The sequence below is a fragment of the Melozone crissalis genome, unplaced genomic scaffold, assembly GCF_028551555.1.
Source record: "Melozone crissalis strain CALT ecotype California unplaced genomic scaffold, PUWL_Pcris_2 ptg000034l_1, whole genome shotgun sequence".
In the NCBI taxonomy this organism is placed as follows: Eukaryota; Metazoa; Chordata; class Aves; order Passeriformes; family Passerellidae; genus Melozone; species Melozone crissalis.
Window position 1 is genome coordinate 6,510,329 of NW_026535812.1, and position 24,969 is coordinate 6,535,297.

The 24,969-nt window shown below is 51.7% G+C and overlaps 2 protein-coding genes across 2 annotated transcripts in view; one reads left to right on the forward strand and one right to left on the reverse strand.

Moving 5' to 3' along the window:
* The first annotated feature begins 714 nt into the window (after positions 1-714).
* CUNH3orf70 (chromosome unknown C3orf70 homolog) lies at positions 715-21,015 on the forward strand. The gene is made up of 2 exons (XM_054282588.1): positions 715-1,026; positions 18,021-21,015. Exons 1-2 carry the CDS (start codon positions 852-854, stop codon positions 18,572-18,574), a joined length of 729 nt encoding a protein of 242 aa, XP_054138563.1. The 5' UTR covers positions 715-851; the 3' UTR covers positions 18,575-21,015.
* A 1,122-nt stretch (positions 21,016-22,137) lies between these two features.
* The window catches only part of VPS8 (VPS8 subunit of CORVET complex), a 64,606-nt gene continuing 61,774 nt past the window's right edge, over positions 22,138-24,969 (reverse strand). Inside the window, exons 44-45 of the mRNA XM_054282664.1 lie at positions 23,147-23,227; positions 22,138-22,516 (exon numbers count right to left, since the gene is read on the reverse strand). Of these exons, the coding sequence (XP_054138639.1) occupies positions 22,376-22,516; positions 23,147-23,227 (222 nt within the window). The 3' untranslated portion in view covers positions 22,138-22,375. The remainder of the gene's footprint in view (positions 22,517-23,146; positions 23,228-24,969) is intronic.

Sequence of the window (24,969 nt, forward strand, 5' to 3'; positions counted from 1 at the left end):
ACTCTCCCGGGGCTGGCGGCCGCTCCCGCCCGTGCGCTCCGGCCGCTGCGAGCGCCTCGGGAAAGCAGGGAGATCTCACAGCGGCCCTCAGCTGCCGGCAGCGCCCTCGGGCACCGGCCCGGGCTCAGCCCGTGCGCAGGGCAGCCCGCGGGGCACTCTCCCACCCAGCCAGGGGACACAGCCATGAGGGGTACGGCCAGCGCGGGATACGTCCACGAGGGGCACAGCCATGAGGGGCACAACTATGAGGGGTACGGCCATGAGGGACACAGCCATGAGGGGCACAGCCATCGAGGGGTACGACCATGAGGGGCACAGCTGTGAGGGGACAGCCATGAGGGGTACGGCCATGAGGGACACAGCCATCGAGGGGTACGGCCATTGCGGGACACAGCCATCGAGGGATACGGCCATCGCGGGACACAGCTATGAGGGGACAGCCATGAGGGGTACGGCCATCGCGGGACACGGCCGCCAGGGCACATCGCCATCGAGGGCATGACCATCGTGGACACAGCTATGAGGGGCCACGGTGACGGCAGGGCACGGTCATGGAGGGACAGAGCCATCGTAAGGTACGGCGATCGGGGGACAGCGCCACCGGGCGCTGCAGCCATCGGGGTACCGCGGGCGGTGCTGCGGGACCGGGGCGGGGCAGGGCGGGGCGAGGCGGGCGGCCGGGCCCTGCCCGCGGCGCTGCCCCCGCGGCGCTGGGCGGGCGGGCGGTCCCCGCTGCGGCTCGGCGCCTTCTCCTCCTCCTTCTCCTCCTCCTCGTCCTCAACCTCCTCCTCCTCCTTCTCCTCCTCCTCTGGCCGCTGCGGCGCGGGGGCTGCGGGCGGAGCGGCGGCGCCATGAGCGGGGCGGCGGCGGCGAAGAGCGAGAAGCTGGACGAGGCTCAGGCGCTCGCCCGCAGCTGCGCGGGCAGACCCGACTTCCAGCCCTGCGACGGGCTCTCGCTCTGCGCCACCCACAGCCACGGCCGCTGCTTCCGCCTGCACTGGTGCTGCCACCTGGGATGGTGCCACTGTGAGTGAGGGGGCGAGGGAGCGGGCGGGGGGTGCGCGATCCCGGCCGTCCCGAGTGCCCTGTCGGTGCCCGCGCACTGCTTCACCGCCCGTCCCGTTCTGTCCGTCCCGTCCCGTTCTGTCCGTCCCGTCCCGCTGCCAGGAGCAGCCCGCTCCCGGAGCTGTCCGTGCCCAGGCGGCCCCAGTGGGACCCTGACCTCGGGTGCTGCCTCCGTAGGAGCGGCAGCGGCGATGTCCGGAGAGTTCTCTCGGGGCCTGGAGTCCCGGTGCCCCTCTCCCCCTGAGCCGGCTGGTGGGCTGTGGCACTACTGTCCTTCGCACCAGCCACTTCATTCTCGGTGCTTTTTACAAGCATAAACCCCTTTGAGCAGAGAGGTAACTGCTTTAGGCTATATATAGCAGATAGCTTCAAAATCCAGTATTGAGCCAACTCTGGTGAAAAGGCGCCCAACGACTTTAATATCAGTATTCAAGATCCTGATGTATCTAATCATGGAGGCTGAGATTGAACTGTGGATGTCCAAACATAGTTTGATGAATAATTAATCACGTAGAGCCTTGAACAGCAGGCTTTCCCAGCAGCGTGTTGATGCGAGGTCAGGAAATGGTGATGGAGAAATGTACTTGGGTCGTGTTGTGTCCTGGAGATCTTAAAGCTTGGATGGTCAAGGTTAACACTGGACCCTTATGTGAGGGTTACTTGGTGCTGCTGAGTGTCCCTGGACTCCTGATATCCCATTCTCCTTTAAATCCATTGCCATTGCCATCTCTCCTTGCAATTTAGTCACCTTCACGGATTCGCCTTCGCACAGACTTTTTGCAAATTTTGTTTCACAGGGAAAGGGGGCTGCCCCAAAAGTCAGCTTTTGTTTGGATGCAAACTTCTATATCAATTAAATATGCATTTCAGGAATTTTGCTTTGATTTGGGATTAATGTGAAAGCCGTTCAGGGCAAAAGGTTTTCTTCTGTCTGTGTCCTGAGTGCTGTGTGGCACAACTGGCTGTGTGAGAAGGTGCCACAGTCATCTGTTGCACAGGGACGGGGACATGGGTGTTTCATCAGTAACACAAAGGTTCTGACCTAGATTCTTCCCAACATTTCCCTGGCCTCAGTTATTTGTGGCCACCATCAAGATATAAAAGCTTATGAGCACTCTGGATCAGAGCTCAGAGTGGTGCTTATAAACTGGAGATGTTACCCAAAATCATCTGGGATGGGGAAGTCAAACATGGAACTGGAACATCTGAAGAAGCAATTTCAGAGAGGAATCTGGGGATTAGGATGGATCACAAACTGCTTTGCCTCAGCAGCAGGAGGGCTGTGTGGCAGAAAAGCCAAACCCAGAACCCCAACCTTTGCCTTGGGATGCATTACCAGGAGCATGGCAAGTGTGCAATTTAATTAGTCTCTTCAGCTCAGTGATGAGGAAACCAGGCTGATGGGCTGAGCTTTGAGCATTGCACTTTATTATAGAGCTGTAGGAGAACTGGGGAGGAGATCACAGAGATCAGCCTAGAAAAATGTACTTTTCAAGGGGGTGCAAAAGAAAGAGTTCTTTGGGCTGTAAAAGATTGAGGCAGGGAGAAAGGAAGGGCTGATGAGCTTTGCAAAGTGTAAGGTGGCCTTGCAGAGCAGCTTATTCAAGTCCTCCTCTGCACAGAGGTGGCAGATAACCAGGAATCTCTTACCTGTGACCAGGAGAGTTCAGGTTCTTATGGGAAAATATCAAAACTAGAAAGAGAAATGCAGCAGGGGAACAGAGTACTTGGGGAGGTGAAGAGTCCTGGTCCTTCAGGGAAGGCTTAGACTGGTGTCTCTGAGGCATTACATGGAGCTGCTTCCCTCTTGGAAAGACCACTTGAGATCCCATCCAACCCTTTGCTTCTGTCTGGCAATTATAAGATTTAAAAATAGTTATAGCATTTGCAAGAAGTACAGACTTCCTTCTCAATCCCTCCTTTATGGCTAGGGAAAAGTTGAGATACTTTTGCCTCAAGAAGCCAGGATTTTAAATGGAGGATTTTAAAGGAAGTCACACAGTTCACTGCCTTGTTTAATCTTCTGAAAGCCATGGTGAAGCATGCTCCCTTCTTGCCCCTCATTTCCTAATGCAAATTTCAGAGCTAAGGATCTCTTTGTATCCTGTGGAATGAGTTGAGTTGGACTTAAAAGGGGTAAGAATGAGGTCTATAATGGGAAATTGTATAGAGGTCAGAGATGTAATTAAACAGTATTGGGAGTTACCTTGCATAAACGCAGTGCTGCAATACTGACTTGGGAGTCCTCAGAGGGTTCTTGAAAGTGCTTTTCTGTGACTCTTAAGAGCTGTATTGGGGAACAGGAAACTCTACATCAATTAAAAGGGCCATTGAAGTATTATTTTCCATCAGTGGCCAAGGTCCTCGAGAATGTCAACTCAGTTAAAGTGCACTTACACTGAGAAATTACAAAAACTCACCATGCCATGATGAGTAGATTGTCTCCTCATGTGTATTCAGGATCACATCTGCTTACTTCAGTGACAGGAGCAATTTAGCGTTGCAGAGCCACTTGGCTCTGGGAGGAATAATTGAGAAAGGGCCCAGCCTGAATCCCCAAAGCCCTTGTGGTTGGCATGCTCGGAAGGGAGCAGTGCTGGAGGCGCTCTCTTTGCCTCCGGTGTTTCTCTGTCTGTAAAATGGCAATAATAGCTGCCAGGGAGATCAGAGACTGACTGGTGTATCCCAACAACTCCGAGAGCCTCAGCTGCCCTGGGTGTATGTATGACTTGTGTGTCTCAGCCTGGAGTTCATTTTGGGTCCTTTTCAGTCTGTTCTGGGCTTGGTGAGGAGCAGATTTCCCAGGGTGGTGTTTCCCTAATGCGCGCCCGTGCGTGGGGAGCTCTGAATCCAGGTACAGCCTCCATAAGAGGTGCATGAAAAACGTGCAGGATGGGTGTGCCTGGGGGGCTGGGAGGGGAAGCTGCTGGACTCTTCCCAGGAGTGCAGGGACACCTCCCTGCTGCTGTACTGTCCTCAACACCCCTCCCCTGGGTGCTGCCAGGAGGCTGTGCCGACTCCAGTCTCCATGTGGAAGCAGGATGAGGGCTCAAGCCTCAGGAATCCTTTTCCCAGCAGGGAAGAAGGTGTTGGCCCAGGAGGTGTTTTTTACTTCAGCCCCTGTTTGACCCACTACACATTTCTCCTGCTTGCTCTGTGTCCTGCGTGCATTCCCTTTGCCAGGGTGGCAGCCCCCTGTTCACCTTCCTCCCCTCTGACAGCCTTGGGAGGTTTTGTTTATTAGATGCAAGCTGAGAGCCTTAAATTACTCTGATCTACTTTTTCCAGAGCCAGAGAAAACATGCCAGAGGCAGGTCTGCAGCAAGGTGCCTGCCTCCCTTTCCTCACCTCGGGATTTCCACTGCAGCTGTGATTTGCACTGATGCTGGCTGTGAGGCTGCTGCCTCTGAGGTGGTACCTGCTTATGTCAGAAAGGATCAGATCCTCGGGGTTGCATCTGTCCTGACCTGACAGCAGGACTTTGACTTTTGCTAATTTTACTTCCTAAGAATTAACTGTGAGAGAAGGCACCATGCTTGATACAATTAAGAGCATTCTCTTGCAACTGGATTCATTTGTAATCTGAATATCTTGCATTCTGTTAACCACCCTGCAAACCCCTCGGAACATTATGCTGCAATTATCAATAATACATGATGAATCGTGGTTCCACAGCAGTTGCATCAATAGACAGTAATTGTGCCACCTTGTATTAGCCTTTCTATGCTTTTTTCCCCCCCTGATTAAGCATCAAAAGAGCTAGCTTTTAGCTCCTTAAAGCCTCTTGCATATCTTATATTGAAAATAAATGCAGCAAATAAATTTCAGTACTCCACTTTTACAGGTTCAGCTGTTTAAAACCTTTACAAGAAAACAAACCAAGCATGGGGAAAGTGTGAAATCTCCATTGGGGGGCCAGGAAGGAACATATTGCTAGGCTCAGGCAAGGAACAAGATCCTGGTGGCAGGAAAGGTTTTTAAAAATGCACCTGCTCCCCCTCCCTTGCAGTTTGCTGGGTGGTGGATGGCACTTGCAGGTGTGCCTTGGATTAGTTTCCCTCTCCCTGGTGTGCATCACAAATTATGGCACTGCTTGGCTGGAGTTTGCAGCCAGACCTGGCACGTTCTGCATGAGGTCAGGCAGGCCTGGCAAGAGATCCAAGGAAATGTCATTTTTCAGCTAAGAGGAGAAAATGGGTTTGTGTGATGGGTGGCATGCCACAAAGGGCATGTGTTTGCTGGTTTGGGGAGAAGGGCTTCTCTAAATTTGGTCAGGCTAGCAATATTCTGGGAATGTAGAACTAGAGTACATTTACATTTTGTTGTTCACCTGAACAGGCAGCCGAGGGTTTCTCTTGGCTCTCAGTGTCTGAGGGCACCCAGCAGAGGCACAGTTCCTGTGACTGGGGTCTCAGCAGTCCCAGCTGTGTGCTGGCCAGGGGAGGGGGCTGTCCCTTATCCATTGCCCACAGCTGCAGCCAGGGAACGAGCCAAATCAGCACAGTCACTGCACCTGGGTGTGCTCTGAGCTGATACTGCTCCTCACATTCTCCTCTGCTTGAATCACTGGTGCCTTTCTTTTACAGCATTTTTAAATGAAGGCATTTGTTGTCTGTTGCACAAAGCTGGTGAAAGTTCTCTGTCAGGGCCATCCTTGATTAAACCTCTTCCAGAGAGATGTGGTGTGTGTCCATGGCAGCTCCTGCCTGCTCTCTGGCAGGTACACACCTGGCCCAGGTGCAGGCATTTCCCCCTGCCACACAGTGGTGTGTGCAGCATTTCAGGGTCTCTGTGCACACCAGCAGCATTTCCAAGGTGTCTCTGCCCCCTCCAGTGACAGAAGCCATCAGCAGGGGCTCTGGCAATCTCCCAAGCCCATGTAATTACCCAGACCCCAGTCTGCCCGTGGGAATTGTGAGGAGGGAGTCAGTGAGGGAGCCCTGCTTTGCTGTGACAGAGCTGGTAAGTGAGCTGAGATGGTCTGGGGAGGAATTCAGAGGCATGCTGATAGGGCTTGGGGGTCTAAAGAGGAGCTGTGCCTGCCTGCAGCCAGTGTCTGTCGATCCCTGAGTGTTAGAGGAGCAGCCACAGCCCTGGGGTGCTCTGCAGCACAGCATGCACTGTCCATCTCCAAAAGCCTTACTCTTACTCCAGTGGGTTTTCCTCAGGTTGGCTTTTGGTGGCTGTAAAACTCGTTTCCCCATCCAGGAGGGAGCAGAAGGGCAGCAGTGTTGTGATGCTCTGTGTGTCCCTGTCTGCAGATGGTGATGGGCACTGGAAGCAGCCAGCCTGGAATGGGGAGGGCAACTTGAACTTCCAGCAGTTCTGTTCCACAGGGCAAAACTACATCCTGATAAACATGGAAAGGAAGTTGTAACATGCTTGTGTCTGAAATTCTGAGTATTTGGAGGAGCTCATACATTTTTCTTCATGGAAAACTCTTGTTGAAAGTGGAATGGAGTAGTGGGGCTAGGAGCAGTAGGGCTGGGAATTCCCAGAAAACACAGCTTGGTCTAGAGGGAGAATGACACAAATCCTGGGACAAATAGACATTTTTTAATTTACTTCTGCTTTGAAAAGGATTTGAACATTCATCCTGGTAAGTCCATGTATGGACAGAATGTTTGTGCACAGAGCAAGGCATTATGCTGAGTGCCAGGCAGGAGCTGCAGAAAGGTGGATGTTGCAGCTTGTAATGGGAAAGGACTTTTAATGAGGATTTGTTGCCTGTGGCTGTGCAAGATCTTCTCTTCACCTGTATTTTGAAGAGCTATGATATTCCAGCTTCGTTTCACTAAGCTGTACACAACCAAGGAAAGAATGTCAGCTTAATATATTCTGATATTCTGAAGTGTTACTCTAAGGGAAAACACTGCCAGTTTTTATGGGTGCACCATTCCAGACCTGGATGGGATTTTGGTCCTCAGGTTTTAGTTATAATCTGGAAATCACAGTATGAATGTACCATTGAGAAGAGAACTCACATGTGTTGATTCCTTGTGCCCTGTGGAAATGTCAGCGCCTCTGGAAGAACCTGCTGCCATTCATTCTGAATCCTTACTATAATGTTTAGAGACATGCATGTTCTGTTATTTTTAACAAAGGTGCAGATATCACTTAACAGAATTAGACCATTGAAAAATCTCTGAATTCAGGCTACTTTCTTAGTGTGTCTCACAGGACTAACTCTTGTACAGCTCATGAGGGATTGAACAGAAATCACTGTACTTCTTTCTCCAAAAGTCAAAGAAAAAGGGACCTGTGTACCAAAACACTTCCTGCCAGCCAAAATCTCTTTGTCATGCATGACTATGAGGCTGTAATCTGTCCACCTGAGAGGCATAATTCACAAAGAATTTTATCTGCTTGCCCCAAACTCAGTGATCTGCTGGTAAGAGCCTTGGAGAGTGGCAGATAACTGACACCCTTCCTCTGTGGCTGCTTGAAGGGTTAAGTGCTGATTTAGAGAAACCTGAAAGGACAAGGCTGGTTCAGAAGCAAGTTCTTCTGAAGAAAAAGTTCATTAATCTTGTCTCTCATCAGCTGATGGGGTTGTCTGTGAATGCAGGGTGTCCTGAACCCTGCATGCTGAGGGCTGGGCCTGTGCTCCTGCCGGTGAGAGGCTGCTGGCACTTTTGTCACTGCAGAGGAACAGGCTAAAGATAAAATCTGCATGGAGCACTGTGCCTGTGGCGAGCGTGTGGCTTCCTTCCTGGACTCTGCAGGTGAGGGAATCTGTTTGCCAGCCTGCTCTGTGAGCCTGCTTAATGCCAGTGCCCGATGCAAAATGCCTGCTGTCACATCCTTCCCCTGGTGGCTCCTGATGGATGTTTCTTAACTGGCAGCCTGTGGTCATAGCCTTGCATTGTCCCAGGGGACTGAGTCACAAGATTGTCCTGGCTGTGACTTCCATCCTGCAGGGCTGCAGAGCTCACACTGCTCAGTCTGCTGGAAGCACTGAAGGGGCCTCTCAGGTGCTTGGCACAGGACCTCCAATTTCCTGGCAGCACCTGTGTGCTCATCAGGAACACGTTTTGTCACTGCTCGTGTGGCTGCACCAGCAGAGCCGGCCTTGTAGAGCAGGGGCATCTTGGGGTGTTCTTATGTAATGGCTCTCGATTTAACAGTGCTGCTGTACACTTCATGACTCACTGCCAGCCTTGGGAACTTATTTCTGCACACTGGTGAGGCTCTACTAGAAATTTGTGTTTCTGTAAAGGATAAAAAACAAAATGCTTTACTCACAAACAGTGTAAGATGTTCCCAAACTCCCGAGAGCTGTGACAGTGTGGGCTTAGCTGCTGATGGATGGCACAAGCTTATACTAATGCAAAAGCTGGTTGACAGTAGATTGGATTCCAGGTAGAGCATCTCTCTCTGTGCATATAAAGTGACCCTGGTTTAATGTGTTGTGGTTTTTCTTCCAGCACCTCTATGAATTTATCTGCCCACAAGATACAGAGTATGTTTTCATAATGGCTTTGATTCTTCCACTAATCAATTTTTATGTAGTGACTGATCACAGAACTCAAGAAGTGCAGTTTGTGCCATTTGGAGCGGTTTTTGCCAATAGCTGAGTATATTCACATAGAGGGAAGTCAAAAACCTACTGGGAAAGTGAAAACTGATTGCTTGGCAACTGGGTCTTGTTTTTAACATAGCCATGCTTTAATTTAGGCCATGTAACAGTTGGAATTTATATGTAACCTACGTTGTAAAACAATTTCAGCAAGAGGCACGCATTTGTATTCTTGTTCTCACTGGTGGCTGCGGAGCTCGAGAGCCCACACGTCTGCTCTGGAAGCTGCTTGTTTGGCTGTGTGCTTGCACCCAGCCCTGAAATGACTCCCTGCTGTGCCAGGCTCTGTGTGCCAGGCTCTGGCTGTCCCTCTCCCTGCCACACACATGATGCTGGTGCTCACCTGTAACTGTTGCAGGCAGGGTGCTTGGCTGCTCCTTGCTGTGTAGCTGACTGGTTGGATTTCAGTGTTTTCCCGAGCCCGAGTCCCACTCCAGGTGTTTGCTCACTCACTCACTCACTCACTGGTGAAAGGTTGGGGCAGCATCAGGTGTGCCAGGGTGGACTGACCAGCTCTTGCAGCCTTCCTGCAGCCCAGCAGCGTTAGCCCAGCTGTAGGCAGGGCAGGTGGAAGGAGACACTCACCTTTTGCTTTGTTTTTCCTCCCTGTGCCACTAGACCTTGATCTGCTGGCACAGGAGCCATTCTGCAGCTGGTCCTGTGGGATCTTGTCTCTCTGGATATGAAGCCAGGGGCGATGCTGTCACCTCTGCCAGCACTGGCTCACAGCAGAGAGCTGTTTGTGCTGCCAGCTGTGCTGTCCAGGTGCTCCAAGTCACTTGCCTGCAGTGGCACTGTGTGACACAGTGGCTCCATGTGATATCCACCTGCTCCACTTCCAGTGGTGGTACCTGGGCTTCTATGTGTTGATGCAGAGCATTGCTGGATCCCACACCCCTCCAAGGGAGCACTGGTGCCCATAGTTGCACTCCTCAGCTCCAGGTGGTGATGTGTTTGTGCACTAGCAGAGAGAGCAGTCCTTTAAAATCCCCAGAAATGGGTTCTCCAGAGGCTTGTGACAGAAATAGCTTGGTTTGAATGGCGTGTGTATGGAGAGGTGCATGAGGCACCAGGAACAGCGCTGGGTTAGCAGAGTGTGTTGGGAATAGGGACCCTGCTCCCAGCACTGGAGCTGAAGAACGTGGTGCTGTCCAGCCTGAAGGCTCCTGCTCTCACACAGCAACTGCACAGATGATGTGTCAGCAGATCCTGGGCTCTGGCCACAGCAAGGGATCAGCACAGGTAAAGCACCTCCCATGGGCCATTGTTTCTCCTGTCAGCCAGCAGGAAAACACTGTGGCCACAGAGATGTGTCTGTTCCAAGCTGTGAATCCCAACCTCCTGCCCCAGCTGTCCCCTCTGGGTGCAGAGTGCAGGTCTTTAGAGAGGACTTTTCCTTCAAGGGCCTGGTGAGCTCTTCTGCTTATTTAAAAATTCCCAAGAAAGCATTCCATGATATGCAGAGGCTCAGGGTGCACCCTGCAGCACATACCACACATCTGAAGACAACTGGATCTTGTGTCTCCATCCCTTTGATTTCCAGGCAATGCCATGGTCTTCTGGGTAGTTGGACATGGAGCTGTGCTTCTGTTGCTTTGTTTCCCTGTCAGTACACTGACTGGCTGCATGGAAACCATGGGCTGCTGAAGCTTGAGCAGATGGTGCTCAGGGATGGGGTTGTAGAATAAATATTTAGCACTAAGCCATTTTTTGCTATTTTCTCTACTGAATTTTAAAAATATCTAGTGCAACTTGGGGGATAAATTTCTCAGGAGAATGTGTAAGAAGTGGCTGTTCTGGCCTTTGGGGGTGGGTTTGGAGGGGATGTTGGAAGATGAAAATCCTTGGATTCAGAGCTTGGGTAGTGTTGCCCAGCTGCTGTGCTGGCAGAGGTAACCAGGGCTGTGCCACACTTTCCATGCCAGTACTTCTGTGTTTCTGGAACCCAGCATGGAGCTGGGGTGAGTAGCACCTGTGGTATGGGTGACATTCTCGAGCTACTGAAAGAAAAGAGCTCCTCCAGAACAGACACATGGTGTGTGCTGCTGCCCACTGCCTCATTGGGTGCTGGTGCTCTGCCCCCTTACAATGGTTAGTGAGCAAATACAGCCCCTTTAAGAGGCTTTATGGCTGCATCTCTCCAGCCTTCAGGGTTGCTTTTGCTTTAAGTCCAGTAAATCCATGTAAGCAATGAGAGTAAAGAGCAGGGATGATGGAGGAGGCTCCAGGGTCTGTTTGCATTTAAGCGTTACCTGCTCTTAAGCTGATGTGCACAGAAACTCCTCAAAGGCTTAGACAGCTCACAGCATGTACTGTCATGATCCTTTTTGTATTTAAAACAGATCAAGACAAGAGGGCATTAAAATACAAATTTGATGAGGAAAAACTTCCTGATTTTCTCCCCGTCTCTGCTGGTTTCCTGTGAAAAGCGTTGAGTCAGGGGCTGGCACAGCTGTCTGGCTGTGCAGCAGGGAGGGAACACCTCCACAGGAGAGAGCTGGCAGCTGTATGGAATTGCTCCTAGGCAGCCACTGCCAAAACATCGCTGGACTGCTTCTCCCCTGTGCTTGGATGGGGTCTGGAATGGGATGGATTCATTAGTGCTCAGATGGAGGTGCTCCTGTGAGAAGGAGCTGTTTGCAGTGACACATTTCTGTTAGGGCACAGCCTGCCAGCCCTTCCTGCTGCACTTCCAGCCTGCTCAGGTCCTGGTGTGTGGCTGCTTTTTCTGTTGTTCCTTTGCTGAGTTGATTTGTGCCCTTGGAGTCTCTTCTCTGATCCCTTACTGGGCCTTCTATTTCTGCCAGAATTCCTGCAGGTATGCAGAATGTTCTGTTTGCATTCCCCACACCAGAAATTTGTTTGAGCAATCTCAGTGTTTTTTCAGAGTTGTTTGGACAGAGTGCAAGGCAGAAATATCACTTGCACTGAGGTGCTGCATATCTTCATCTACAAGGCTTCTTCAAGGTGGACAATCATTTCAGTTATGCTTTATTATAACTACCAGTGGCCCAGTTCAGCTTGACTTGAGCCTGTCAATCTGGCAGTGCCTCAATGTCCTGAAATGTTTTCCACTTCCTCTGGTGGCTGATTCCACGTCTTTTGTTCACTATGCAGCTCATGAGGATTTGCTGGATGTGACATGATGTCTATTCCATACATCACAAAGAAGTGCAGACTGGGCGAGCAGTGCAGTTTTTCACATGTGCCATCTGTAAATGTGCTCTGGGTTTCTCCTTCCATTTGTTCTCACCTCTCTGGAAAAGTTAGAACTGTGCTCTAAGTGTGGTTTGGAGTCCTTGACAAGTATTTATGGTTAGGGCAAGCTTTGTTTGCAAGGGTTTGTGGTTCCAAGCTGTGCATGTAACTGGAGAGAGGAGGAGGAGAGCCAGGGCAGTCATTCTGTCCACTGTTCAGCTGGCAGGGCTGGAGGGCCATAACCCCAGGTGGGTACTCAGCCCAGCATCCCACTTCCCAATGGAATTCCACTCTGCTGGGCACTTAGCAACAAACAGGTGTGGTGGGCACCTCCAGCAGGCTGAGGATGCTGAGTGCCCTCCATAAACCTGTCCAGGATGTGCAGGGAGCTTTGCCTTAGGCTGTGAAGGAGGAAACCCTCCCTTGCCCCAAGGTTCTGCTGTGCCAGCCGTGAATCCTGCCTGGTTCCTTCCCTCTGGCTGGGCTGGCACACCTGTGCCATCCACTGCCCTGGGGCCCTGGAAGCCCAGCTGGGTGTGACAACTTCTGTACTGTCCTGGGGCCACTGTGCCAGCACTGGCAGCAGGGCACCACTCCTGCTCAGAGCTGTCAGCACCTGGCAGAGAGCTGCACATCCACCTGCTGCTTCCCCAGAGCCTGACTTGGCTCTCCTGCCCCACCCAGGAGGTGTGGAACAAATGGTGCTGGAAGAGCACTCAGTTGTTCTCCGTCTCTTGTGTGAGCAAAGCCAGTGCTCGAGCAGCTCAGCTCCAAGGTTTCCACACCCAGAACAGCTGTGCAGGGAGCTCTCCTTGGAATAATGCAGATCCCCTCCAAGGCAGCGCTGTCTCCTGTCACACATGCATTATGAATGCTTCCTTTGCCTTCAGTCCTTCAGAGCTGTGTGGTATTTAATTAGAGGTTTTATGTTCTTCATAGTGGGACCAATTCCCCTCCTGTGTGAGCTGAATTTTTGGCAGAGTTGCGAGAGGCAATAGCAAAGTCTGGCACAGCTGGAGTGAGAATCCCATTGGACTTCACAAGGAGGATTACTGGTGCTGTTACACAGGTGTGTGTTCAGGCAGCACCAAGTCACCAGTATCTGGAGAGGAGCTCTCTGCTGGTGAACAGGACACATCCCTCCACACCCTCACTGGGGGCCATGGACAGTGCCTGGGGTCACAGCTCCAGCCCCTCTGGAGCATCCACCTCAGCCAAAGGCACGGAGATTCTCCTGGGATCAGAGCCAGGTCACCTCCAGCCCACCTCTGCCTGGGACTTCCACAAGTGCTCAGCCCACACAGGAGCAGCTCCTGACCTGAGCCAGGTCCTGTTCAATAGCTGCCAAGTAGCAGGTCTTTGTTAACCTTGCTGATTTTTGGAGATAGATCAGCTGGCAGATGGGAGGCTGTAGAAATATTTGTTCCAGCAGCTGCAGGGGGAAGAATACATATGAAAAAAAGCTTTTATCTTTCAGTTAATAGATGTCTAAATGCCTTGCATGTGAACAAATATCCATGGTATGTATTGCTGACTTAGACTTGTAAAATCCCCAGCTCTCTCTTACCATTTTCTGAAGTGCAGTGCAATTCATGGTGTTAGTTATTAGGACTAAGTCCTTCTTTTGAGAGGGTAAAATTTGAGAATTTGTTCTAGGAAATGTCCCTCATGAATGCTGGACTTTTTTTCTCAGTATGTCAAGCACATTAATGAGTGTTAGAGGTAAACCAGAATGCTGGGATGGAAGGAAGTGGAAAAGAAAAATTTCCAGCCACACCTCTGCTTATTTTATGGTTATTTCATATTTGCCACAGAAATTGCTGCTGTTTTGTGTCTGTTTGGTGAAGATGCATGCAGACTGCCCAATTAGCAAAAAATCAGAGAGAAATGACCTCTTGGCTTGTTTCTCAAAGCTTAATTTGGGGTTATGGAAGCAGGAGGCTCTATAATGCAGCTTCCAGTCAATCAGCCACATAGTTCTACTTGTTAGTGCCACAAATATAAAAAATTTTCCAAGTTGCCTGAGTTTGCTGGAGATGTGCAGGTGATGATGGAGCTCCCTGCTGTGCTGGATCCTGCCTTAGCCTGCTGGCAGTCTCACTGGAGGCACGGAGTGAGCCAAGGCTTTGGGAACAGCATCCATCCGATTTGGCAATAGAAATCCTATTTCTGTGCACAGAGCAACAGGGAGATGAGCACTGCCCAGCACTCACTTCCTTGGACATAGCTGAATAGTTGTTCTGCAGTTGAGTGTTGGCTGCAGCATGTGCCAGGTCCCTGAGGATTTGGTTTGTGTGCTGGCACAAGGGCCAGCTGAAGAAATGGAGAAACAATTGTCCCTTTCTTGTTGTGCACAGGCTGCTGTCACTTTGGGGGGTCAGACAGAGGAGCAGTGTTGGTGGGGGATAAGGCTCAGGGGAGAAATGGTTAAGTGTAGCCTATAGACCTATTTCTGGGGTCTCTTGTTTCATCATCTCACCTGTCAGCCAGCAGACATGGACACCCCAGAGTTACCATGGCAGTCATTCTGGCAGAGCCTGATTTGACACTGTTTCCAGGAGGGGAGCAGGCTCTTGTTTCCTCTGAGCCCTTTTGCCACGGTGGTGGAAGTGCAGAGCCAGAACTGTGACACCTCTTCACAGCAGCTCTTAAAGTGCACAAGAATTTCCCAAACTTCTGCAAATGCAGCAAATTGCTTTTCACAGGCTCTGGAGTTTGATTTTTAGACGTGTTTGACACGTGCAGTATTTTTCCTTCTCCGCCTTCCATATAGGCATTGGTGGGGAAATGACCCAGGAAACAATTTCGGATGTGGTGTCTTGTGTGACATCTGAATTTGTGCAGAACACTGTCATTTACAGGAGTGTTCATCAGCACAGTGCAGTCACAGAGTTCTTCAGCTGACTTGGAATAAATAGGCAATAAGTTCTGAGCTGGTGTATTAGATGGAATGAAGCAGAATAGGTGCTCAAAGTACTGTTTTATCACAGACTGTTGCCAGCTGTTCAGAGTCAGCAAAAATATTGCTGTTGATTTCCACAGGTATTTGATCAGATTGAGATGGATTGTAAGAGAACCTGGGGACTTGTGCTTCTAGGGGCATTTCTAGTGAAAAAACCTGGCAATCCTGCAAGCTGCAAGGGTGGGGGGCAATCTTATTTCTAATTTCTGCATTTATTTTTCATAGGCTGCATCCTGGCTGATGAGTTTCCATACATTATGTAGGGTGAGGGGTGGTAACAGAGGCTGTAAGCTCAGCATTGTCCATGATCCAGTCTGACAGTCCCAGTTCTGAGCACCTGGTCATGTTTTGAAACAAGTTTAATCTGTTTAAAATTGCCTCTAAAACCAGCTAAGACTTGACAAACTTGTACCAGAATTCTAAAGAAATGTAGAAATCAGTTAAGGTAGAAAATTCTCTTTGCTGTGTGTTGGCTGGTTCCTGCTTTACCCTGGCAGAGCTTGTCCTTGGAACGTGAGGAACATTTCAGCCCCCATGAGGCCGCACAGACAGGCTCTGAAATCCTGTGCTCTTTGCTCCTGCTCTGGAATTAGTGCCAGCAGGGCAGTCCTGAGACATGCAGGGAGCTGCTGTGTGTGGCTGCAGTGGAGAAACAGCCAGCTGAGCTCCCAGCAACTCCATAGCTGACCTGGCCACCTCTCTTCTTCTTTTCCCAAAAGGGGAAAAACAAACACCAAAAGAGTCAAACTGAGGAGTCTTTGCTTTACCATTCCATGCCCATGCTGTAAGCTCCCTTGGCTTAAATACATTACTTTCTATTTCCAACATCCCTCAGCCTTCTGCCAGCACATGGTGACTGTTTTAAGTGGAAAAACAGAGTCCTGTTGTACAGAGACCTTTTTTCTTCATCCTGGTAAAATCTTCACTGGACCCTTCCTTGGACTCTTCAAATAGAGGCAGCACAGAATTGAGTTGAAGAAATATTTTTCACCAGTATCTGGTTGTACTTTATCATTGGTTGTCAAAGGAGCCCACACAGAAGCCCTACAAATCTATGGATAAATAGAGCGTTGTGGTTTCAGGCAAGGGCAGGCTGCACTTCAGTTTCCATGAGCTGAATTTATCAGACACTATCCCAGCCAGCAGCACAGTAATCATCAGCTGTGGGGCTTTGCAAGGCAGTGGCATATTTAATGTTCACTAATTTCACAGAAGGATTTCTGGGAAGCAGCAGATGGCAGGAAGCCGTGGGCTGCTGCTGTGGCTGTGAGGGTGAGGAGCTTCCCAGGGAAGTTCTGTCCACAAGATCTGAGAAACCTCTGAGGGGACCCCATTGCTCAGAGACGCCAGAACCAAGGATCTGTGCTGAGGAGTGGGAGCTGCGCTCTGCCTGTGGCTGGAGCATGCAGCTGCTGGATGCCAACAGTTTCCTCTGAGTCACAGCAGGTTTAGGAGCTACACCATGGTACAAAGATGGCAATTGGAGAGGATGGCTTTGTGTTTTCTGTCATCCAGCCATAAGCAGACAGGGGAAAAGCTTCATTTCTTGTCACTGAGCTTTCCCCGTGGCTCTGTCAGCAGTTACCATTGCACAGATTGTGGGGAGAAAACACTGGATGAGGTATTCGAGGGGAGCTGGTCAAAGCTGTTCACACACTTCCTTCCCTCTGCTGCCAGCTCTGCCTGCTCTCTCCTCCCATGGCACACGGGTGGGCTTTTCCCTCACCGTGCCTGGAGCCGCTCCCACGCTCCAGAGCCCTTCCTTCGGTTCCGTGGCCTTTCAGCTGCACTCCCTATCCTTGGGTTACAGGGATTGGAAATCCCAGCCGATTCTCGCATGACCCGTTTCCCTTGCGGCAGCACTGCGGGGTGGGAAGGGCCTTCCCGGTGCTGCCGGTGACATCCCGGAGCTGGCAGAGCACAGGCTGTGCGTGGGCCCGGAGCGCCGGCAGCACCCGCGGCTGCCGAGAGCCGACAGAGCTCCTCCGGGGCTGGGGGGGTTTCCCGGCCCCAGGGGGATTCTCTGCTGCCGAGAGAGGCTTTGCAGGGAGAGCGAGCCCTGCCCTGCGGCTTACAGCAACCTGGCCTAGTAGGAGGTGTCCCTGCCCACGGCACGGGGATGAGAACTCCGTGGTCTTCAAGGTCCTTCCCGAGGCCAGCCATTCTGCGATGTTCCAAAGGAATGGGTAACTCAGGGGGAAAGGCTGCATCTACCTGTGAGCTGGAAACACACCAGCACTCTGCCTTCCTTACTGCAGGAGCCTTCTGCCCCTCACCTGGAGAGCTCCAGGCACCCACACAGCCCCTCCCTGCTTTGGTGCATTTGCAAAGCAGGATCTGCGGCTCGTGCAGCAAAACTCCACCGACAGCCCCACTACTCACAAGGCTTCTGGAAATTTGTGCTTTTCCAATGGATGAGCCCCTGGGGAGACATGAATCTTTCAGAAGCTTCATGCAAATAAAATGCAGCATTTTACAGTCTTAGGCATAGCCTCGGGTTTCTCAGTTTTTCCTGACATAGTCCCAATTTTCTGCTCTCTTATTTATTTCTGTTAGTGAAGATGTTCAGTTCACACTTTGTTCAGCTCAATATAACCAACATAATCCTATTTTCTTACTACTTAACCAGATAATCAAGATGCCAAAAGCTTAGAAATTCCCTTATTTTCTGCCTTAAAATTCTAATTGTAGTTATGTATGAGCTTCTGGTTTATAATATGGAAAAACACGACTTAGTCCCCAAAAACAAAGAACGTGGAGTCACGGACAAGGAGACACACTGGAATAATAGCAATATAATAAAATTTTGATCATTGTAGCAAAGATGCAAGCTAGAACTTACACGTTATGTTCAGTGGGGGGGGAAAAGCCTCTGAGAATCTTGTCTGTTTTCTTTCTTCTAGAAGACATGGTGGGCAGACTTTGCATCTTTCCCACTTCATGGCTATGGAGTTGTACCCTGGAGTTAATTCTCCAGAGTTAGTCATGTCCTACAGCAGACCTTGAGGCAGGGTCAGGGAGGGGAGCAGCACTGGAGTACAGGAGGTTGTGATTACCTGCAGCATTAGGTGTCAGAGCATCCATACCTGGAGAGGCCACGAGAGAAGCAGCAGCTGCTACCAGCAGGGAACTGCTGGTGTTGTCCAAGCGTGTCAACGTCATCACTTCTGTTCCAAGTCAAAGACCTTTAAATGGCGCTCCTGTGTGTCCCCACAGGTAAATACGTCTACCAGCCCATGACCCCCGTGGAGCAGCTCCCCAGCACCGAGATCCCCGTCCGGCCCCGGGAGTCCCCCAACACCATCCAGATCTCGGTGTCGCTCACCGAGCACTTCCTCAAGTTCGCTCCCGCCTTCCAGCCGCCGCTGCCGCCCGAGGCGCCGCAGTTCTGCACCATCGCCGACCTCTTCATCGACAACTACCGCGTCAAGTGCATCAACGGCAAGATGTGCTACGTGCAGCGCCAGCCGCCCGCCCCGCACAGGGCAAAGCCCGACGAGGGCTCCGTCCGCAACGCCTTAATCACAAAGGAGAGCAATACACCAAAACCAGAGCACTGCTCGTCCCCGTCCAGCTCCGAGGACTCCGGCATCAATGCCGTGGGGGTTCACTACATGGAGTCGTGTGACGAGGACACGGAGGGGGTGGCCGAGCTGAGCTCAGAGGAAGATTACAGCCCGGATAGCAGCTGGGAGCCGGACGAATGCCCGCTCCTGTCGCCCTCGCAGTGCGAGATGGAAGTGATTGAGACTATAGAAACCACTGTGTGACCATACAAGTCGGCATCGGCTCAGTCCGCTTCCTTCTCAGTAATGTTGCTTTTGTAGTATTTCTATTTTCTGTTTTTTCTGACAATCCCTTTTTTCCAGTGCACTTGATATTTCAGATTCCTGTCATGGGAGCGCGGTCACAGGACTTACACATGGTGAACTAGCAGCAGCCTGAGCAATTTTAACACGTTCTCAGCCTGATCGGCTCTCCCACGTCTGCACGTAAGGTAGTGACAAATCTTAAGACTTTTCTAGCAGAAATAGGCCCTTTTGTTGGTCTGGGTTACCCCACACACAACTTCTCACACGAGGACGTGCCACTTGAGATGTTTCCACCTGTCAGGTTGTTGGCAGGGGTCCCTCAGAGCATGGGGGGGTGCACGCCTGGAGCAGCAAACCAAGGTGCCCTTAGTCTTTTTCAAACAGCTTCACAAGGCTCCTCCCGTCTCTATCTGTCCTGGCGCCTTGTCCAGCCCCTTCCCTAGTGCTGGTGCGACCTTCTCCGAGGCTGTGGGCACCAAGCTTCCAGCAGGTTGGAATGGCAAGCTAGAGAATGCACAAAGTGCCTCCAACTTTTCTCCAGGCTATGCACCGAGCAGCTGTTGAGGTAGGCCAGGCTCTGAAATCTCCTGAGAAGGCAGGTCTTGCTCTGGAGGGGAATGAGTTGCCAGAATCCACCTGCTCCCTTTTCTCTGCCTGGATCTTGGGAAGGGGGTCTGGCTTTTGCAGGTGGGCAGGAGGGGGAGCAGGCAGAGGTGGGGCATGGCCATCTAACCAATACCACACTGGACTGGGGAGTACCAGGACAGGCGAAGGAAGCGACTACCTCCGAACAGCCGCCCTCGGCTCCGCCTCTGCCTCCTCCTGGGCTCTTTGGTGCCGGACACTCAGGACCAAACGGCCTCAGGGCCTGCATTTGCCTGAAGAATAACAAAGTTTAAACAAAAAGAATTTTACCAGCCACACCACTGTGTCGGCAGAGCTTGGGGACAGTGTGGAGATGCCCCTGGGAGGTGGCCCAAGGTCTCAGTGGCATGTGAGCTTGTTAAAATAGAGCCTAAGGTCATCCTAGTGGAGAGAGGAGGCTTTGGCTCCTGCTCATCACTCCCAGTCCAGGAGCAGGTTCGGAGCAGGGGTCCCTCACCCAGCTGGTAGTGGAGCTGTCTCACAGGAGGTTGAGTTTCAGCCCTGCTTGAAGGAAACAGAAATGTCACTCAGATTCCAGCCAGCTCCATGGAGCTGGAGCCAGTAACTCCTGTGTTCCTGCAGCGGTACTGCCGTTCTTTGTGTAGTTGCTGTTTGCGTTTCAGAAGTCCCTGGTGAATCCAAGGCTGTAAAAACGTGTACAGTTAGTGACTGATCCTAGATTATAGTCTGTGGTAGAGGGTGGCTCATCTCTCACTGTATCCTGACAATGTATTCCCAATTTTATACACTTTGTAATCAGTATCTTTAGAAGACATTTAGGCAACAGTGTGTGTCTGTGCACATGCGCGTCTAGGAGTTTCCATGGGTGGATATAAAGTAATGCTGTACTTTTTAGACTAAGACTTTCAGACAAAAATAATAGGTTTTATAGTTTTGATGACTTACATAAAAATGTGCAATGCTTGTGAAATGAGGAACTTGGGCCATTGCATGAACAGATACATTCTCACAAGGCACCTGAAAATACTCTGTTTTTCTGAGGGCATTTAACAAAGGCTGTAGTAAAACTAAATAGGATTTATTTTGTTTTTAAGGGTGGGGTTGTCTTTCTTGGCTAACTACAGTTTCTAACAACATTTTTGGTGTCTTTGGACCATTCAGACACGTTCCATAAGTAGAAGGAAACATTATATATAAACCTACAGCATTTATTCATATTTAACCTTTCAATTGTAACCTGAGTGGAGAGCTGAACGAGCTCACTCTCATGCCTGGCCTCTGAGCTTTCCCCCCAGAAAGAGGAAAGCTCTTCCTCCCCTGGGAATGGCTTGTCCTTCCCAGGCAGGAAGGGTGGGCTGGCGCAGCATGGCCTTTCCCAAGGGCAGGGAGCTCCTCACCAGTTCTCCCTGGGGCACCAAGGGCAGGGAACGTGAGCAGGACACCCCTGCCCAGCACAGCTCACCTTGTTTGCAGGCAAGCAGGAGCTGCAGCCCTGCCCAGGCACAGGCTGGGAGCACGGTGACCTGGGGGGTGCTGGTGGCAGAGACTCCACAGGGCCCACAGGGTCCTGTCCCCGTCAGGATCCATTCTTTTTTAACTGTAAGTAATTAGCAATACCCACAAGCTGTGAGTGTCTCCTACCCAGGATTTGTTCAGATGTCTTAAGCACAATAAGCTGCCTCTTCCTTCTGTTGTTCCTGGAAATGTCAGCGGCGCTCTGGGGAGTGCCGGGGCTGCTGGAGAGCGCTCGGGCAGGGCCCAGCCGCGGGGATCTCCTGCTCCATCACACACCCGGCTCCAGCGCTCCCAGGGAACACCGGGCTCCTTCCTTTGCACAAACATGCCCTGGGCTGGCTGCTCCCCCTGCCAGGGAGAGGTGTGTGTATATTTCCTCTTGAATAAAATACTGAACAACTGGCCTTCTGCTTGTCCTAACTGCCTGTGTGCTTTCCATGCTAGAGAGAAGCACTGCGGGACTTCCAGCAAGGGAAGGGCTGCTCACAGCTTCAGATGGCAGCCCCTGACACAGCCCCAGAGCCAGGCAGACAAAGGGAATAACCAGGGGGAGCACACCAGGCCCTGGTAAGTGCTGGGGCTGGTGGGCAGCCTCATGGCCCAGCTCTGACTCATCTGGAAAGAGCTGTTCCAGCTCATGTGTGGGCAAATTCAGCTCCCTGACTTACCTGTGCCCAGGTGTGGCTGCAGGCAGGACACATCCCATGGAAGTTCTGCTCATGGACAGGAGGTGAGCACACAAGGCACCTCAGGGCACTGGCACTGCTCCTACCCAGGTGAGCTCTGCACAACACCTGGTGCTTCAGTGTGTCAGTGCTGAAGTGAGCAGGGAGAAGAGGAGTGTGTGTGACAAGACAGAAACCCCTCCAACAGTGGGTTACAGTGCTGAGAGCTAAGTGCTAAAAGTTCTGTGACCATCAGTGCCCATCACATCCACCCTCTACTCCTTGCAGCCCCCAAGGGTATGAGGCACCTTTTTTACACACACACTCCTCCCACCCCCAACACAGGTATGAGGTGAGGGGAGGTCTGAGCTTCACCCACAGGCACAAGATGTATCTTTTTCTTACCAGCAGCCCACTCACAGAAGTGCAGAAGTCACAGGAAGTTCAACCAAGGGCCTCTTTAATGGGTTGGTAGAACACAGTGTGTGCACACAGGTGTAATTTCCTGCATTCTTCAGCCTTCTCCAGATTTGCCCATTCTGTGCCCCTTGGCTGTTGCTATGAGACAGCAGGGCCAGGCCTTGCCAGAACAGTTGCTTTTAGCAGAACACAGAACTCAGGTGTGGCCCCCAGCCACAGAATCAGCACAGCACAGGGACACAGGGCCTCTGGGCACAGGACAGGCTCCCCCAGCAGGGCAGAGCTGATTTGGTTACTTGGAAAAGTTCTGCCCCTAGATCAGCACAGGCAGCCCTCCTGTGCCCCAGCATGCTGGGGTTTGTCCCAGAGTTGCAGCTTCGAGCCCAGCTGCCCCACCACTGCCAAAGCAGAGCTGGGGCATCACCAGCTAGGACCCACCAGTGCCCAGTGAGGGTGAGCACAGCGGGGTCTGGGCAGGTGGTGTGGGGGAAGATCCCGTGCTGTGGTGGGAAGGCTCCCCAGCACCAGGTCCTGCGAGCAGCCAGGGCAGGAGCTACTCCTCAGCCAGCGGAGGGGGCGTCAGGTGCAGCTGGAAGTTCTCGTTCTGGAAGACGCTGCTGGTGGCCGGGTCCCCATGGGAAACGCTGAGCAGCCCGTGCTTGTCACCGCGTGCCAGCTCCGTCAGGAGAGCCAGCTGCAAGGAAAACACCCCTGGTCACCCCAGGAACGCTCCTGCAGGGACACAGAGCCCAGGGTGTCACTGTGTCCCTGCTGCAGCGAGGGAAACCTTAACCCAGGTAAAGCCAAGGGCATGGATGGCATGGAGGGACCCTGCAGAGCCCCATGCAGGTCACCAGTCCTCAAGTGAACAACTCTCCAGGGGTCTTTAGGCTGCTTTGAAGTCACACAATTGAAAAACAAACCCAGAAAGAACTGAAAGTGCCAAGATCCACAGCCAAAACAGGCAGGAGACACAAGGAAAATGCCAGAGACAGAGGGAGCTGTGCTCTCCTTGGGACAGCAGGGACACAGGAGGAGGGAGTGTTCCCAGCCACTGCAGGGGCTACAGTGTCTAGAGGGAAGCTTAGTTACAAATGCACAAAGGATCACCCCAGGGACACTTGTCAGGCCCAGCCACAAAGCCAGAGCCATTCCCACAGCTTCCCTGCCAGTGGCTTCACCAGCATGCCTGCCTTGCAGTGTGCCACAGCCAAGTGCCAGCACGAGACCAAACCCCAGAGCCCTCGCGTGCCAGTGTCTGGCTTGGCCACATGAGAAATGCCCATCATCAGTCTGACAGCAGAAGGAAAACAGGAGTACATACTCGGGAGGTGCCTCGGTTGAGTCGGCAGAGCTGGTCAAAAGCTTGGATTTGCTGAGGATCCAACACAGACTCTGAACTCATCTGAAAAAGAGTAAGAAAGTTACAGAAACCACGCAGAGCAGGCTGTCAAGTTCCTACACAAAGAAATTAATTCCTGGGCCAGGAGCAGTCAGTCCACAACCTGTTTGAGAGGTCTTTTAGCCATCTTTGCCTTGGCATGAAGCCACTATGTGCACCCCAGGCTGGGGGGAAAAAGATTAGTCCTGTTCTTGCCTGAAGGACAGTTACACCCCTGCACCCACAATGAGTTATTGCTGGGCTCTGTCCCTGATGGCACAGACTGGCAGTACTGGGATACCTCTGAGGAAGGAAAAAAAGCCTGGGAAAACTCATTCACAGCCAGCTGGGAAGAGAAGTAATGGGTCTCTGGGGCCAAGCAGCCTCTCCAGGCTCCTTCCCAGGCGGCAGGAGCAGCTTCCCCCAGGCCTTTCCTGTGTCCCGGCCCCGCCCAGCCCGACACTGCGCACAGGAACGCCGGAGGGACACGGGCTGTGTGTGCCTGCTGCCCCACGGGCTGTGTGTGCCTGCTGCCCCGAGACTGCCAATGACTGCTAACAACTTCTGGCATCCTACAATGCTATCATGAGGTCCCATCTCTTGTCCTCTGGTGGGGTGTTACAGACTGAAAGCTGGGAAATGAGGGACAAGTGAGTCATAGGGCAGTGACAGCCACATCCCATGGCCCTGCCCAGCTGTGGGGTACAAGGCCCGGTGTCCCCCAGCAGTGAGGGGCAGCTGCAGGTGAGGGCAAAGAGAGGGCCCAGAGCTGCACCAAGAGCACTAAGGCAGAGAGGGTGGCACACACTCAAACTGCTGTAAATGGCACCATTTATGTGTCCCAGGGAGAGATGACAAAGCATCAGATTCTTGTAGGTTTGTTCCATTTATCACACCACAATGTTTCTATTTTGAATGTTTCTGCTCATATTGCAAAGCAAAAGCATCATCAAGAAACCCCAAGAGGAGCCAGGAGAACAGCCTCCCTCATGAGCAGCAGGCTGGCATCTGTTGTCTCTGGGGATCTATTTTTAAGGGAACATTCAAATATCTTCTCCAAAATACATCTTCCAGGGGCTACTAACCAAAAATGTCACAATCCTGCCAGTGGGTACCGACTGAAGCTGCACTGATTTTAAGCCCTTTGGCAATGGGAGATGCACTGAGCCCCCTGTGGGTTTCCTGAAGCCTGGACAGTTCTGAGACCATCTCAAACCCACACATGTCTTGCCTTTGATCATTAGTCTGGGAAGAGACGAGTGTCCCAAGTGCAGATTGCTTATGCTGGAAACATTTGCCAAGCTCTCTCCTTCTCCTCCAGGACATTCTCTGTGGTGTAAATAACTATTTGCCAGTCAGGGAGCCAGATGTCCCCATTCCCTGCACACCTGGCAAAGGCTTTGAGCCTGGGACAGGGAGGTCAGGGACTCACAGCCAGCAGGTTGTACCGGTGCTTCCCAGGGACACACAGGTCACCCTCACTTGGAAAACACAAAAAGCAAGGAAAAACTGCCCTCCACAGTTGCTGTGGCTACAAGCATTCAAGGACAAGCAAAGTGCAATATGATTGGCCTCACCCCTCTCCTGCTCTCTCCCTGCCACACGTACGTAACTATCAATCAGGCTGTTCCCAGGCTGATGAGCTGAAATATTGCAGGCAATTCTTTCTGTTGTCATGGAAACAAGTGCTGTCAGGCCTTTTCCTTTCTAACCGTGTCACTAAAGGCAGTTTCCCTTCAGGAGCCACGGGAGGCTCCCGGGGTCCA